This window comes from Dicentrarchus labrax, unplaced genomic scaffold, assembly GCF_905237075.1.
Source record: "Dicentrarchus labrax unplaced genomic scaffold, dlabrax2021, whole genome shotgun sequence".
In the NCBI taxonomy this organism is placed as follows: domain Eukaryota; kingdom Metazoa; phylum Chordata; class Actinopteri; family Moronidae; genus Dicentrarchus; species Dicentrarchus labrax.
In genome coordinates this window covers 7,017,692-7,031,841 of record NW_026136723.1, presented here as the reverse complement: position 1 = coordinate 7,031,841, position 14,150 = coordinate 7,017,692, and the positions used below count along the sequence as shown (strand labels likewise).

General features: G+C 40.2%; 1 protein-coding gene across 10 annotated transcripts in view; it reads right to left on the bottom strand.

Annotated features, from left to right (window-relative positions):
- The window catches only part of ptprua (protein tyrosine phosphatase receptor type Ua), a 194,093-nt gene that overhangs the window by 14,671 nt on the left and 165,272 nt on the right, over positions 1-14,150 (bottom strand). For all 10 annotated transcript variants that reach the window (XM_051390539.1, XM_051390540.1, XM_051390541.1 and 7 more), the window contains 5 exons: positions 12,777-12,813; positions 9,071-9,168; positions 6,636-6,752; positions 6,302-6,456; positions 3,725-3,860 (listed from right to left, as the gene is read on the bottom strand). In XM_051390539.1, the coding sequence (XP_051246499.1) occupies positions 3,725-3,860; positions 6,302-6,456; positions 6,636-6,752; positions 9,071-9,168; positions 12,777-12,813 (543 nt within the window). The remainder of the gene's footprint in view (positions 1-3,724; positions 3,861-6,301; positions 6,457-6,635; positions 6,753-9,070; positions 9,169-12,776; positions 12,814-14,150) is intronic.

Here is a 14,150-nt window from a genome sequence, read left to right as displayed (position 1 = left end):
CCCCTCACTGCACTTATGGGCCTCCTAACTGTTAATTGCCCACTTGTGAAGAACAATGCAGAATTTAATTACTGCTGCTGAATGTTGACTAATAGTAATAACTGTCAAACATGCTTCACATCGTCATGCCCACTCTTAGGCATTGTTTCCTAGCTGAAAATTGTCTATAAAATGGGGTAAAAAGTGCATAAATCACACATCAGAGGAGCAAAACACTGCCCACACACAAAATTTAAATAACGTCACGAGCTGTGCAATTAACGAGGAAACTAAGAAATTTGTTTTGACATCCAACCAAACAAAAGATCAGACAGGCTCGGATACATTCAAAATTACCGGCATAAAACTGTCCCTCTTCCAACTTATTTATATTTTTAATGTGCTCTATAATTGCAGAAAAATGTATTCAACTGGTAAACCGGCTCTATCTGAAAGGTGAAAAGATGAAATTAAAAGGGAGATAAATACTATTGTTTTGGTATTTACTGTGCCGTCTCCTCTGCCAGACTTGTTAATAAAAGAACATTTAAAAAATATTTTCCAACTTTTAATTGTTTTATTTACTCTGGTAATGAAGGTCTTTATCTGGTTTGTTTATTTGAAGACTGGGAGTTCACATTAGGTACACTTTAAATAGAATAACTAGCCATTGTGTGTTTATTTACATTTATTTTCATTTAAAGCGGGTGTATGAAGAGTTGATATTTGTTCTGAGTAAGTATTCTTTTACACTAATATGACTTCTTTGGAAGAGAATGTTTTAACATGATTAGCATTTTTAAATGAGTTTAGAATATAATATATTACACCGAATGGCTTAAACCAGAAACATCTACCATTTGTTGGCTTTCACTTGATAGTTGTAGAGAAGTACATTCAGTTACACTGTACTTAATCACAATTTGTAGTATTTCCATGCTGGTATGCTAATATCCTAGTATTTAAGACTAATTTATACTTTAATCCCACTACATTTCAGAGTGAAATAATGCATACATTTCACTGCACTACATGAAGCTGACAGATAAAGTCAAATGACAGTTGCTTTGGCTCAGTTCTTAAGTGACAGTTGTCAAAACAATGTGAAATCCTTCACAACATTTTGTTACTAGTGCACAACAGAAACAGCATTTCTCATTCTTTGTTAGCGTTTGCAAATGTTTTAGCACATTTAAGAAAAAAAGCACAATTGTCTACAATTTGAACAATTATTGGTTGTATATGTCTTTGTGATCAAAATAGGTGTTGTTTTTTCTCATTTGAATAGGTTTACTGTGTACAGTGAGTCATCGCATGCAGGTAGTAGCCGTCTTAGGTCACGCACTGGCACGTGCTGTTAAGTCAGTTCTGTTCCATTTAGTGTATCAGAACCTTTTCCAGTGAGCCGACATGCACAATAGCAGCACCCTGACTCTGTTAGACCTGAGTGGAACAGGATCTTAATTACTATCTTTGGCAACACCCTACTATTTCATGTCAAAATGGCTGCTGTGAAAAAGGTCTGTCTGTGAAAAAGAGAGGGGCCAGCTCAGATAAACATTGGACGGGGGCAGCAGCCTGCCCATGGAAGAGGAAGAGGAGGAAGTATGTGTGACAGTGTAGTGAGGGGAAGACAGCAAAATATAGGAAGATGCAGGTCCATGGATGATGTAATCAACCATGGTGCTGGTGCTGCCAAACGCAGGCAGGTATGTAATCCTTCAATACTGTAATTTTTCATGTCCAATATAGTAATGTGACAGTACAGTAGAGTACAATAGATCTAATATGCTCTCTTTGTGAATTTCAATGTATACAACTGTATATGGCTGTCACAATATCAGATTTTCACTGAAACGATTATTGTGGCCAAATAATTCACAATAACAACATTAGTGCCATATCTATATATTAAAAAAATGCAATCAGTTCAATTCTTCTTTAACTTTCATTGTGCGTTTTGTCTCTTTGGTAACCAATGAATTACACTCAACTGTTACACTGGCAACCAGTGTTAAGGTGCATTACCATCACCTACTATGTTGTCTGAACCACAAAGTTACACGATATAATCAAGTTTATTAATAGCAGGTTATCATAATTTCATTTTTAAATATCACAATCATCGCCAATAACGGTACATTGTGACACTCCTAATAGGACTACAGGACAATGTCATGGTGGTCACAGAAGAGCACTCTAGCAGGAACAGGAGATCATAGTCATTGCAAACTAATGCCATAAGACTCAGAGAGACCCGGACTGCAATTCCAGAGGACAATTGCATCTTTGCAGATATCAACTGTGTCAGCCTGTCCACCATAGATAGAGTGCTGAAGAGACAGCAGAGGACAATGAAGCAACTCTACACAGTACCACTAGAGAGGAACTGTGGCAGAGTGAAGGAGCTGTGGTACCAGTATGTACAGGTAAAGTGCAGTTGTGCCCTCTCATTATGGCCTATATACTCAGTGCGATTGGAGAGGAGAACACAGAACATGTGGACACTGCTGTAACTGTAGGATCCTACAGTATGTTTCTATATCCTGTTTATTGTAGAGATGAGGCTGCTTTCAGTCTGGCAAAAGGCAGGAGACGTGGCAGAAACCTCATAGGTGGATGTGTTAGGCCAGCGTGGTGGGAACATAACGATGTGCACCGCAATTTCTAAAAAAAGTGGTGCAAGTAAACATACTCCAATCATTGGGCCATACAACACCCAACACCTGCTGACTTTGCCGGACACCCTCTACATCAATCTCATCCCTGAAAATGACAGAGGTTTAGTGTCATTGTCTGGGATAATGTCCATTTCCGCAGCAGTAATGTCATCAGAGAATGGTTTGGCCTTCCACCATACTCCCCATTCTTGAATCCTATTGTGGATTTTTTTTCAGCTTGGGGGTGGAATGTATACTTCTATTGACCACAAAATCAGGTGTCTTTGCTGGCTGTAATGGATGCTGCTTGTAATGACATAACAGCAGAGGCGTGCAGAGGATTCATCCCACCGTTGCATTGCGAGGGAGAGCATTAGGCGGGAGGTCGATGAGAATATGTGGCAGGATATAACAGACAGGAGCGACAGGATGTCTTGTTTCAACAGTACATGTTTTTTTGGTATTGAGAGGCTACATGCTTTATTGTTTTGTGCAGTGTTGTTCAGTTTCTGTTTGCTGTATTTTACTATGTTGTGTAAAAAAATAACCAGTTTTTTTCTCACATTTCATGCAAATGTAAGTGCTCCTTTGCTTTACAAAGTAGAATGTGGAAACCTTCACTTTAATACACAATAGCAGTCTGCTACCCTCAGAAAAATAACAGTCTGATACAGTAGGCATTCAGTCACAGTGAAAACATGTTGGACAAGACTGTCAGGAAATTTGGATACGAGGATCCCTGTCCACTGTTAGGGTTTGGTGGCAAAGACTTGACACATGAACTACAGATTTTGGGAGAGTTGAACTTTACCTGTAGTGTATGAGCTGTGTTGTTAAATGCATATTAAGTGCTGAGATCTTTAAAAATGTTTCCAAAAAAAGTGCCAAAGTCTTTGACAAAAACTGTATAATATGCTTTAAGTTTTAAAAATACCATGCATTGTTACGAAAGATTATTTTTTTTGCTCAGATGTGACTCATATCTGTTTTTGCTACCAAGCAGCTTCACATTGTAAAGATCAAACGTGTGAGCTTGTGGTTAACAGTGTCAGTCTCTCTAACCACACTGCTACCCTCCCACTCACTTCAGTCTGGATCATGTTGATGCGTCGGGAGCAGAGGGTCTTGACACAGTTGTAGATGTCCACCACTCCTTCACACTCAGCCATATCCAGCATGACATCCAGCACAATGTAGCAGCCGGTCCTGCCTGCCCCCATACTGGTGCAGAGGAGAGAGGAGAAAGATCGACAAGCCTGAATACACTACTGAAATGAAAAAGTCTCAGTGGGGAGCCCTTAGTAATGATCGAGATACTCTGCCCAAAGTCAAGTATAATAAGAGGCCTTGTTCTGGAAAGAAAGACAGAAAATACAGTGCCCATTATGTTCTGGTATCATAAGAAATATAAGTTGAAGTTTGAAAGTGAGAAACCTTTTAGTTACATAGTGCTTGGACATTTGAAAATAACCCATATACTGACTTATGTCGTCCATGTCTGGGTCTAACACTGCGATAAAGGCATTGAGTGGGTGTTTGTGAATGCCTCAGTCGTCTCCAGGTAAGGCTTGGTTAGTTTAAAGCCCTTCTGAGTGTCTGCACTGGGGTGTTTTATGCCTCAGGAGTACATCTGTCTTCATAGTTTTTCTGTGGGTTTTTTCCACTGAACAGAAAAAAAATATGTGCCTGCAATGCATCAATATTGTTAAACAAGCACCTCATTTATGATAAGATGCAAAAGGACGCCACAGTCGGATGGATGGTGTACAGGGGCAGACTGGTTGAAAATAAAGAAGAAATCAAAAATAAATCCCTACGGCTCTAGATACGTCCCGTTTTTCACACGTTTTGTGGCCACTGTTCCAAGGGAGAAGGAGCTTGAAATGGGAGGGTGAAGCCAGGGAGTTGTAATCTAGAACTATATCGCTAGATGCCACTAAATCCTAAACACTGGACCTTTAATTCAAAATAAAAATGAAAATGTAATATTCCAACACTTTTTAACGTCTCATTTTTAAAGCTTAACCTGCTGTGCAGTGGACAACATTAAAATGCAAAAAGCCAAACTGCCACCCACTCTATTGCATTAACATTTGCAAACCACTCCACACTTTTGGTGTCAAAATGAAAATGCAATCTGTCCTCTCATCAAGGTGGGTCTTCAGTTAGGACATCACTTTCCCTATAGTCCCCTATAGGATTCCATACATCTCAGCATCTTAGTGATAACTGATGATCAGTGTCTCTATGATATTTGCCCATGTTCATTTTGCTCATGCTTGCTTCACCTATAATGCTGATATTTCTGACAGGCACCTATATGCAGCACTATGTTGATTTAGTGGGCTGACTTGGCACATGATGCACAAAGCAATAATGTTATGAAAGGTATGTGCAAAAATAAATGAAGTGGGTGACTCTTGAGCTGTAAGGAACATATAAAGGAATATATAATCCAGCTACACACAGTCAGAATAATGGACAGATTTTGCATTTTGTTTTTTTGACATCATTCACTCAAAATCAAACGTGTTCCCATTAGATGTTGTGCATGTTTTTAAAAGAATTCTGGCAAAACAAAATATGAATGAGGGTGCTTTCATAACTAACCTGTCTGGTTCAGTTCAGAATAACAGTTTGGTTCATTTAGGCTGGTGTAAAGGTGTCAATCAAACCAAGACCAACTAAAGAGCTGGACTTTTTCTAAACATAAAGTTCTTTTGCTGTGGTCTGAATCAGTGGATGAGTTGGTGTTCTTTTGGTTTGGTTTTTTTTTCACAGAGAAAAAAATTCCAGCAAACTAAAGTGCACGACAGCATTTCCTATGCCCTTATGTCATGCACTTTGTAATGGACTGCCAAAGTACACAGAGAAGAATACAAGCACAACACACTGCAGTTGTAACTGCTTTTGACTGTTGGATTGATCTGGGAGCACGTATATGTGTTACCATCATTACCAAATGTTTTGCATTAATAAAGGCTACATTGCATGTACAGACTGCTTATTAATTAGAGTGCTTTCTGAACAATTCACAATATGTAGATTGATCTAATAGTAGTTTGGGCTTTGTGTTATTGCTAAAATCACATACATATTTCAACAAATGTCAAGGTATAAGAGAAAACTCTGTTTCTATTAGCTTTTACGTCCTCCTTTTGGTATTTGACCAATTTTCCACCTCAGTTAAGCAAATTTTGTTTACAATATTTGATATTTTTTTCAGATTTCTGACATTTCCACCAGATGGAAATGTACCTTGTGAGCAATGGCTTCTTTTGTAGATGTAATACAATGTCCAACAGTCATACAGAGATGAAAGTCTTTCACTGAGAAGTCAGACACTATCCTTGACTGTCAAAAATGTAACTGCCTACGGCTTAACTATGAAGTTCTTGCTGCCTATGTGTGAAATACAACATCTTGCTGGACTGTCTTTTTTAATTTTGGAAATTTGTTATTTGTTGTCACCATTGTCCACCTACACATATAGAGCACAAAGACACTGAAAGCTATTTTGGGAAATGAACATCAGGGCAAATTAAGCATGATGGAATGTGCCGCACATCAAAGAAATATGATATCAGTGCAGAACTATTATTTAAAGCCCGGACATCTGTTAGGTGTTTAGGTCATAATCAGAAAGGAAAGGGATCAGTTACCTGCAGTGGACCACCACAGGCCCAGCGTCAGGAGGTGTTGAGGCCTTGACCCGGCGCAGGAAAGCCAGCAAGCCGGTAGCGTGGTACGGCACCCCGTGCTCAGGCCAGGAGGTGAAGTGGAACTGGCTCACCTCATGTTTGGCCGGGTAACCTCTCTGGAAGGAACAACCAGGCAGATTTAATGAGCTCCTATTATTATAAGAGTGGAAATGTTTAGCACAGTTCATGAAAAGAAACCAATTCAATAAATCTGAAGCTGAAGGAGAAATATATTTGTATACATGACATAGAGGCTACACGGACAGAGTTTAGATAAAAATAGTGTATGACTCACCCTCTCCATGGCAAAGGTGCGCACAGTGTACTCTGCCAGTGTTTCTGTCTTCAGTAGTGTTATCTTAATGTCACCGTAGAGCTCAGTGTCATCAGGCCAATACTTACAGCACTTCATCTGGACAAACAACAAACAGCTGAAGTTCAGAAAGGTTCACACACACATTTACAGATGATTTATCTCAACACTACACAACAAACATTCACACTAGCAGGCACTGAGATTTCAACAAATTGCAATGCGCTAATCCTGTTGGGACCTTTACTACAGTTGTTCCATCATCAGATTTGAGACATAAAAGTGTTAACACCAAGGTTAGATGTGACCATTTTTGATATGGTTTCTAGGGGCATTTCTCACTCTTGGAAATAGAACTTACTGTCTGTGATGGTCTTATTTTCTTCTCTAAGTCACCAACCAGACAATCTTCCAAACCTGCACAGTTTTTAAGCGAATGGCTTTTTTATTTTTCTGTCGTTTCTTTTTCAGTGTTTTTTGTGGCGTCGACATTTTCCGTTACTGCTGGCTGCGTGGCGTCAACGTTTTCTACTGCTTCAGGCTGTGGACTCACTTTCTGATCCCAAATCACTATATTTTTCTCATCTACAAAGCCTGGTAAAGAGTCCAGTAGCCCATGGGGGATGATAGTTGCACTGCCATGTGAAAGGATGAAAGGCTAAAAGGGCACTCTCAATCATACAGACCATCTTTTGGCCCCTTATTTCTTTTTTTTTTTAACTTTGATTCCCTGGTCATTTATAACCCTGGATGACACCTATTGGGCTCTGTTGTTTGTCTGTTATACCAGTTTCACAGAGTGACATGTCAAACCATTTGTATTTTTGTGTATAAGATGTTTTTAGAATGTAAACAGCTGTAAAACTAAAGCTTTTGGCTGCAGAAGTCTGGTTAACGAGTTCCTCCAGTGATTTAGTAGGTCTTTTTGTAAAGTTTGGAGACTCATAATAGAGGGATTTTAAAATAGCCAGTAGCCGTTAGCCAGCTGTTTGAAAGTGTTTACTTAGTGGAGATTAACGCACTACTAAATTACCAAAAAAAAGTAGCACTGCACAAACTAGTTCAAATTAGTTGTTACTAATAATAATAATAATAATAATAATAATAATAATAACTTTGGTGTATAATAGTAGCTAACAAATTAGCTAACAAAACGGATGTTAGCTAGCTAATTTGAGCTGTTTTTGAAGAGTAAAGGATGGAATATGGTCAACACATCTTACCTAACACTTGATAAAATGCCGTTTAATAATGAAAACATTAAAATAACACAACACAGCTCAAGTCACAAAACCATACACCAATAATGTGAGACTAAATGACCAAATAATGTCAGCTAAGGTAGCATGATTTGATATTTCCCACTTATGAAAAGCGAATAAGGTTCATATACTGTATATGTAGGCCAACAAAGGACTGGTGCTTAAGTTGAATATAACTTTATGCCCCTATGGAACCGTTTGTAGAAGCTCTTTGTAAATGAAACATAGCCCAGAGGCACTTCTGTTTATCGTGGCTAACGTTACTGTTCATCAGTCCTAATTGTCTTGTTAAGCTCTGAATATTGCCTATCTTCTTATCTGTGATGTGTTTACTGCCACTGAAGAGGAATAAGTCTGGTTCATGTACAACGTTGTCTGCTGCTGATCACCTATGTGTGGGAGGCACAGACTGGGTCCAAGGTCAACCATGTTTCACTGTTTATACTTGGCGCGGGTCAATGAATGATATAAACCTTGGAGTCTTGCCAATTTCGTCAGGTTTAGTGAGGGGGAAAGAGAATTCCGCTCAAATTGAACTCTCAAATCCAAGCGAAAAAGTACTAGCTAATTTTGATACGGAAAAGCATAGCATGGAGTTCCTCTTTAATATCCGGAGCTGCAGAACACATTACACAACAGTTTTCAGAGGTTGATTAGGACTATTATGATGAGTAAAGTAAGTTCTCCTTTAATTTGTCATACAGTTTTATGTATAAATATGCTGTCATATTTGTCATATAAATACCTTTGTGCTCAATACTAATAACATTTCTAACTGACTGTGGTACCTCCATTGATCGCATTTTATAAATGGCATGTTCAGTGCAAGGTAAAAACCTCATATATAATACTTATTTTAGATACTATAACAGAATCCTGCTGTATTCAACAGACGCAGGAATATTTAGTAGGGCAGAAGCCACAATCCTCCATGGGCCTACATACACATCAAAGCTTTGACCTTGGAGCACAGCCACCAAAGCAAAAGGTGATCACTCATGATCAGACAGCGGCAGCCATTTCCTCCCACAACACGGAGCGCAGCAGCTCTTCTGATATATAGTGAATGATAAAGGGAGCTCCAGAAATACATTCCCTCCATCCATCTTCACAGGCGGCTGGAGAGGTCACAGGACAAAGGGAAGGGAAACCTACCCTGCCCACTTCCACCAGCTTGGTGATCATGACAATACTGAAGCAGTTCTCCTGCCAAACCATCCTCCAGAAGTCATAGATCATCTCCTGTTTGGGGCCTGCGGAGGAGGAGATATACAGTAGAGGTATAGGTGGAGGAGTGGGAGAAGGTGGAGGAGGAGAAGGAGGAGGATGAGGAGGGCGGAGAGATGAGCCATAAGTCAGAGAAAATTGCAGCAATAACCATCAATGTAGAGCTGCTGTGTAATCCATGCCAGGGAATAGAGTAACAATGTGTCATTCATGAACTATTGCCCGCTCCGTGTTCTCCTAATACTACAGAGAAATGTCATTTCAATACACCCACAAATCCTCAGCCATTGTGCAAACAAGCTCCTGTATTGCCTTTCCTAGACACCAGTGGCTGACACAAATCACAGCCTCCTGGAGAAGATGACACTTTCATTGATTTCATTACACTGTGGCGTTGATAATATCACAAGGTCCTCCTTCATACTGACTCCTGTGCCAAACACACCACCCCTTCAGTGAAACAAGATGTCTATTCATTTCTCCCCACTCAGTTTATTTAATAGGAATATTATCTTGTCTCTTGTAACGGACCTAGATTACTTTTTTAAGAGAAGGTTTAACCTTATCATGCCTCATATATCTTTTTACTCTTTATTATGTTTTTTTCTGTTCATATTTAATGATTTATTCATTTCCAGGTTTATTTGTGGAGCACAATCTCATACAAACGCAATCCAAAGTGCTTTAGAGAGTGATAAAACAAAAAGTTGGAATGTACCAGAAAAAAACTACGGAAAAGCAAAACAAAACAAAACTTTGAGCATTGAAGTTCACTCTAGACCTCCTGGAAGGGGTAAGGCACATTTTATTCTAAAGTATGAGTTGTTATATTACTTCAAAATATCAAATGAAACATGTATAGCTTGTACTTTGAACACTGGTATGGATGGGGGATGGGACTGTCACCTGATTTGATTTTCTAACGATACAATCAGCTTATGATGCATCCTATTGATTATGTACACAGCATATCCAACTCAGGAGACTTTGAATTTTCTGGACAAATTAATTTTTTATTTTGTTGAAATAATACAGAATGCAAGTGTTTTAAAGGTCCAGTGTGTAACATTTAGGATGATCTATTGGCAGACATGGAATATAATATTCAAAAGTATGTTTTTATTACTGTATAATCACCTGAATATAGGAATCGTTTTTGTTACCTTAGACAAAACAGTAGCCCAGAAGGGCCACCATACTTTCTCCTACACGCTTCACAGCCCCTTGTCATTCCCAGGTCATCAAATACAGATGCAAGCAGTGTTCACTTAGTTGCAATCTGTAACTTCACCGCTAGATGCCAGTTAATCCTACACAGTGGTCCTTTAAGTCATCACTTTATTCATTGATATTAGTTAATCATTCATGATAAATGAATAAACTCATGTTTATGTTGAAGGGTCTTTTCAGTGTATTTATTGTATGTACTGTTTTTTTTACTAGTCTTTTTGTTTTGTATTTGGCACATAATTGGGATTTGAATGTAGCATCTGTCGCCACAGATAAACAAATACAATGAAGTAATGCTTGTTTTCACTGCTTTTTTCTTCACAGTTGTCTTAACAAGAGGAATCAAAAGGTGTGCATTTGACTACACGCCCCAGGGTAAACATGCAAAGACCTCTGAAGGCTGAGAAATACAATAGGAGGAGGAGGAGGAGGAGTAACAACCTTACTTGCTTGTTAAAAAACAGGGCATTTGCAGAGCCTGACAACAGCTTTCCCTTTGGCAACAGCAAGATACTGGTCTTTACTGTAGTTGACCCGAGGTGAGCCCGTGTACGTTTTAATACGCACACGTAGGCAGCTACTTTAACCACTGCTTTCCCTCCTCTTCACAGGGTTATTCACAGCTCCCTCCCCTGTTAGCAATCACTGCAGCAGTTTCTATGTGTATTAGTGATATGAGATGTTAATTTTTCAGCAGCAGCAGGAGAAGCCCACTAATGCATCGCCAGGGGGACGGGGCAGTCAGTTGAGAGACAGATGATGTGTGATTGCAGTGGCTGGGTGGGTGAATCTGTATGCATAGCACAACATAATGCCGCTTTGGACTCTGGCTTTCAGGCATTTTCTCCTCCCCGTCCGCCTCCTCCCCTCTCTCTCATCTCTGGACATAATAGAGAGTTAGCCCAGAGCACCTGCTGCCTGCTGCACATGCACAGCTGCCTTAAGACTCATCTGAGATACAACAAATCAACCTCAACCTGCCGCGACAGCCGACCACCCAGGGCTCGCCACAAGTGCATGCAGAGCATGTTGTTCAGTACGTGCAGAGTGTGAGGGCCAAGTGATGGCTTTTATGATGCAGTGTATGTACTGTGTGTGTGTTTACGTCAGTGTATGTCTCTATGTCTAAGAGTGGAAGTAACGAATTGCTATGAATTTTGCAGCTATAGACTGTACATTAGTGTATGTTTTACGACATGGGTCTTATTTTAGATTTTATACTTGGGGGCTATACCTATAAGGTTTTTATTCAGCATTTTAGATTATGTTAGCAGGTTGGACCTTTAAAATAACCCTCCTGACATGTATTAATACATACATACAAATAGTCTGCTTGGAACAATAATGTGTGTCTGATGTGAAAAAAAGTATAATTTCCACATTGAAATCCTTAAAAAGGCTCTCCTCCTTCTACCTCATTGAAATTCTATCTTTAAATCTATAAATATGCCAGTGTTGTTTCCCAACTGTAAAGTCCATTCTCAGTTGATGTGCACTGGTGGCTTCAGGTTTCTACATCACACTGTACAAGTTGCACACTGGACCACACTAGTTAATATGTAAAGTTAATGATTTTCTTGTTCGTTTTTAATTAAGATAATCAGCAGTATTCTATCTTAAGCATCAGAGAAACTAACATTTCGTTTGATTCTTTAAATCATTCACTTTAGCTCTGAGTAAAAGTTCACCAAGCACTCTTCCTTGAAATGCAAGCACATTGTGACACGCTTTCCACCTCTGCCTGCTCCCTCGTATGCAGAAAGACTTTTTGAGAGAGGTTTCAGAGGTTACTTTTGTGAAGCGGTAGAACTGAGACCAAAGTGAAAGATGGGAAGAAATCAGAGGGGGATTACGAAGTGAAAAACATATTCGCTGAATAAATAGGATCAGAGCCGGCAGAGAATAAAGAGAATGTCTTGCTCTCTTTTCCTCTCAGTCTCTTTCTCTCCTTCTTTCTGTCTGTCTGTCTGTCTGTCTGTGTGTGTGTGTGTGTGTGTGTGTGTGTGTGTGTGTGTGTGTGTGTGTGTGGCGCTTGGGGAATGCAGCCTATATAGTGTATCAAACCGACATCAGAGAGATGGTGCACCACACATGCAGATGGCGGGGAGGAGAGACACAAAAGCGGGACTTCACAGAGAGTGACAGTCAGTAGTGTTACAGTGCAGACTGACTGACAGTTACAGTCGACTGTTATGGGAGCGTTTCTCAGAGACGGAGGAAAGTGATGCTTTATGGTGGAAATCCAGCTGTGAGCATGAGGCAACACAGGCTCCTTGTTGTTTACGCATTAATAATTCAGTAAAGTCATTTTAATATTGTCAGCTGGGCTCCTGTGTGTGAAGAGCGGCGCAAACAAACGCGGACATTAGCAGTCAAACGCTGCTGCTGGGTATCTCACACTCACCTTGAGTGGCGATGAAGTGGTTTGATCGCTGGTAGCCCTGCGAGGCAGAGAGATTAAGAAGGATGGTGGAGAAAAGAAAGGAGAGGAGATGGGAGAGAGTTAATAATTACAAGAGCACATGATGAAGTGAGACTCTGGGACCTCTAACTCTCATTTCAACCCCTCCCATCCATTCTCTTTCTCCATTTTCAGCATCAAGTCATCTCTTATTCATCTCAGAGCTGGGTTTGATGTCAGCGTTCTGCTAAGTTTCTGCTCTGCTTCTGACTGAAGATATCTCGGCAGGCGTGACAACCATTCTGCGCCGCGCTATCAGCCGATGGCGCTCTGCTTAAAATACGTTACCATGTTTGACTGGCCAAATTCTCTGCACTGTTTAGGCTTCAAGTTTTAGTGGAGGATTGCACTTGAATTATAATGCATGGAGAAATGGCATTAATTCAAGTTTTTCTCTGTCTGTCTCTGAGCCAGGTCATTACATGCAGAGCGAGGAGAGCTGCATTTCAAAGGCGGCTCGGCGTGTGGTGCTTTGCATGCAGCCAAGGCTGCTGATCAAAGGTAGATTGACAAGTGAGGGATCTTCAGCTCTGGGAGTAATTCTACCTGAGTGACACTGACTGATCTGGCTGTCTCCTTTCTGCTCAGCTTGGCATTAGTGCAGTTATGATACAGTGTGCGCGGTCTGGAAGGCTATTAGGGGCATCCTGGCCCTCCACCAGGCTAACACTGTGTGCTGAATGCAAAGCAGCCAAGCATGATAGATCCCAAGAATTAAGATTAGTGTGCCCTCTCATCACTCATCGGTAAAGTGATTCCAACTGTTGCATATGGTAAACATTTATACTGTACAGACACCCTGATAGACACACTACCCCCCAAAACACACAGACACACTGATAAACATGTACGCACTATTCAGACAGGCAGACACACAAATTACATTCCATATCTGTCATGCCACAGAAGGAAGTTGAGATGGATGGCCATCGCTATGAAAGAGTGCCGCGACCCTCATTCCCATGAGCCTCCGTTGCTGAGTTTCCCTGGGCCGACCAGTTTCCTGTCTGTCACCTTGGCAACCACATTTTCCAACAGCAGGCAAGCAGAAAAACACCAAGCAATGTTTCACAATGGATTGGAAAGGAAAAACATGCAGAGTCATTTGAGACGTGGAAAGCTCCTTAATTCCATCAAAAAGAGAGAGAGAGACAATCAATTTGTTTTCCCTTGGTGAATTTCGGCACTACAACCTGTGACAAGTAGGTGAAAATCTGACCTTGGTGTGTGCAAGTAAATGATAATCAGCGCTCAGATTTATCATGCATCTCAGACTCACTTCCTACTGAAACTTTGAACGTTAATAGAAATCATTCT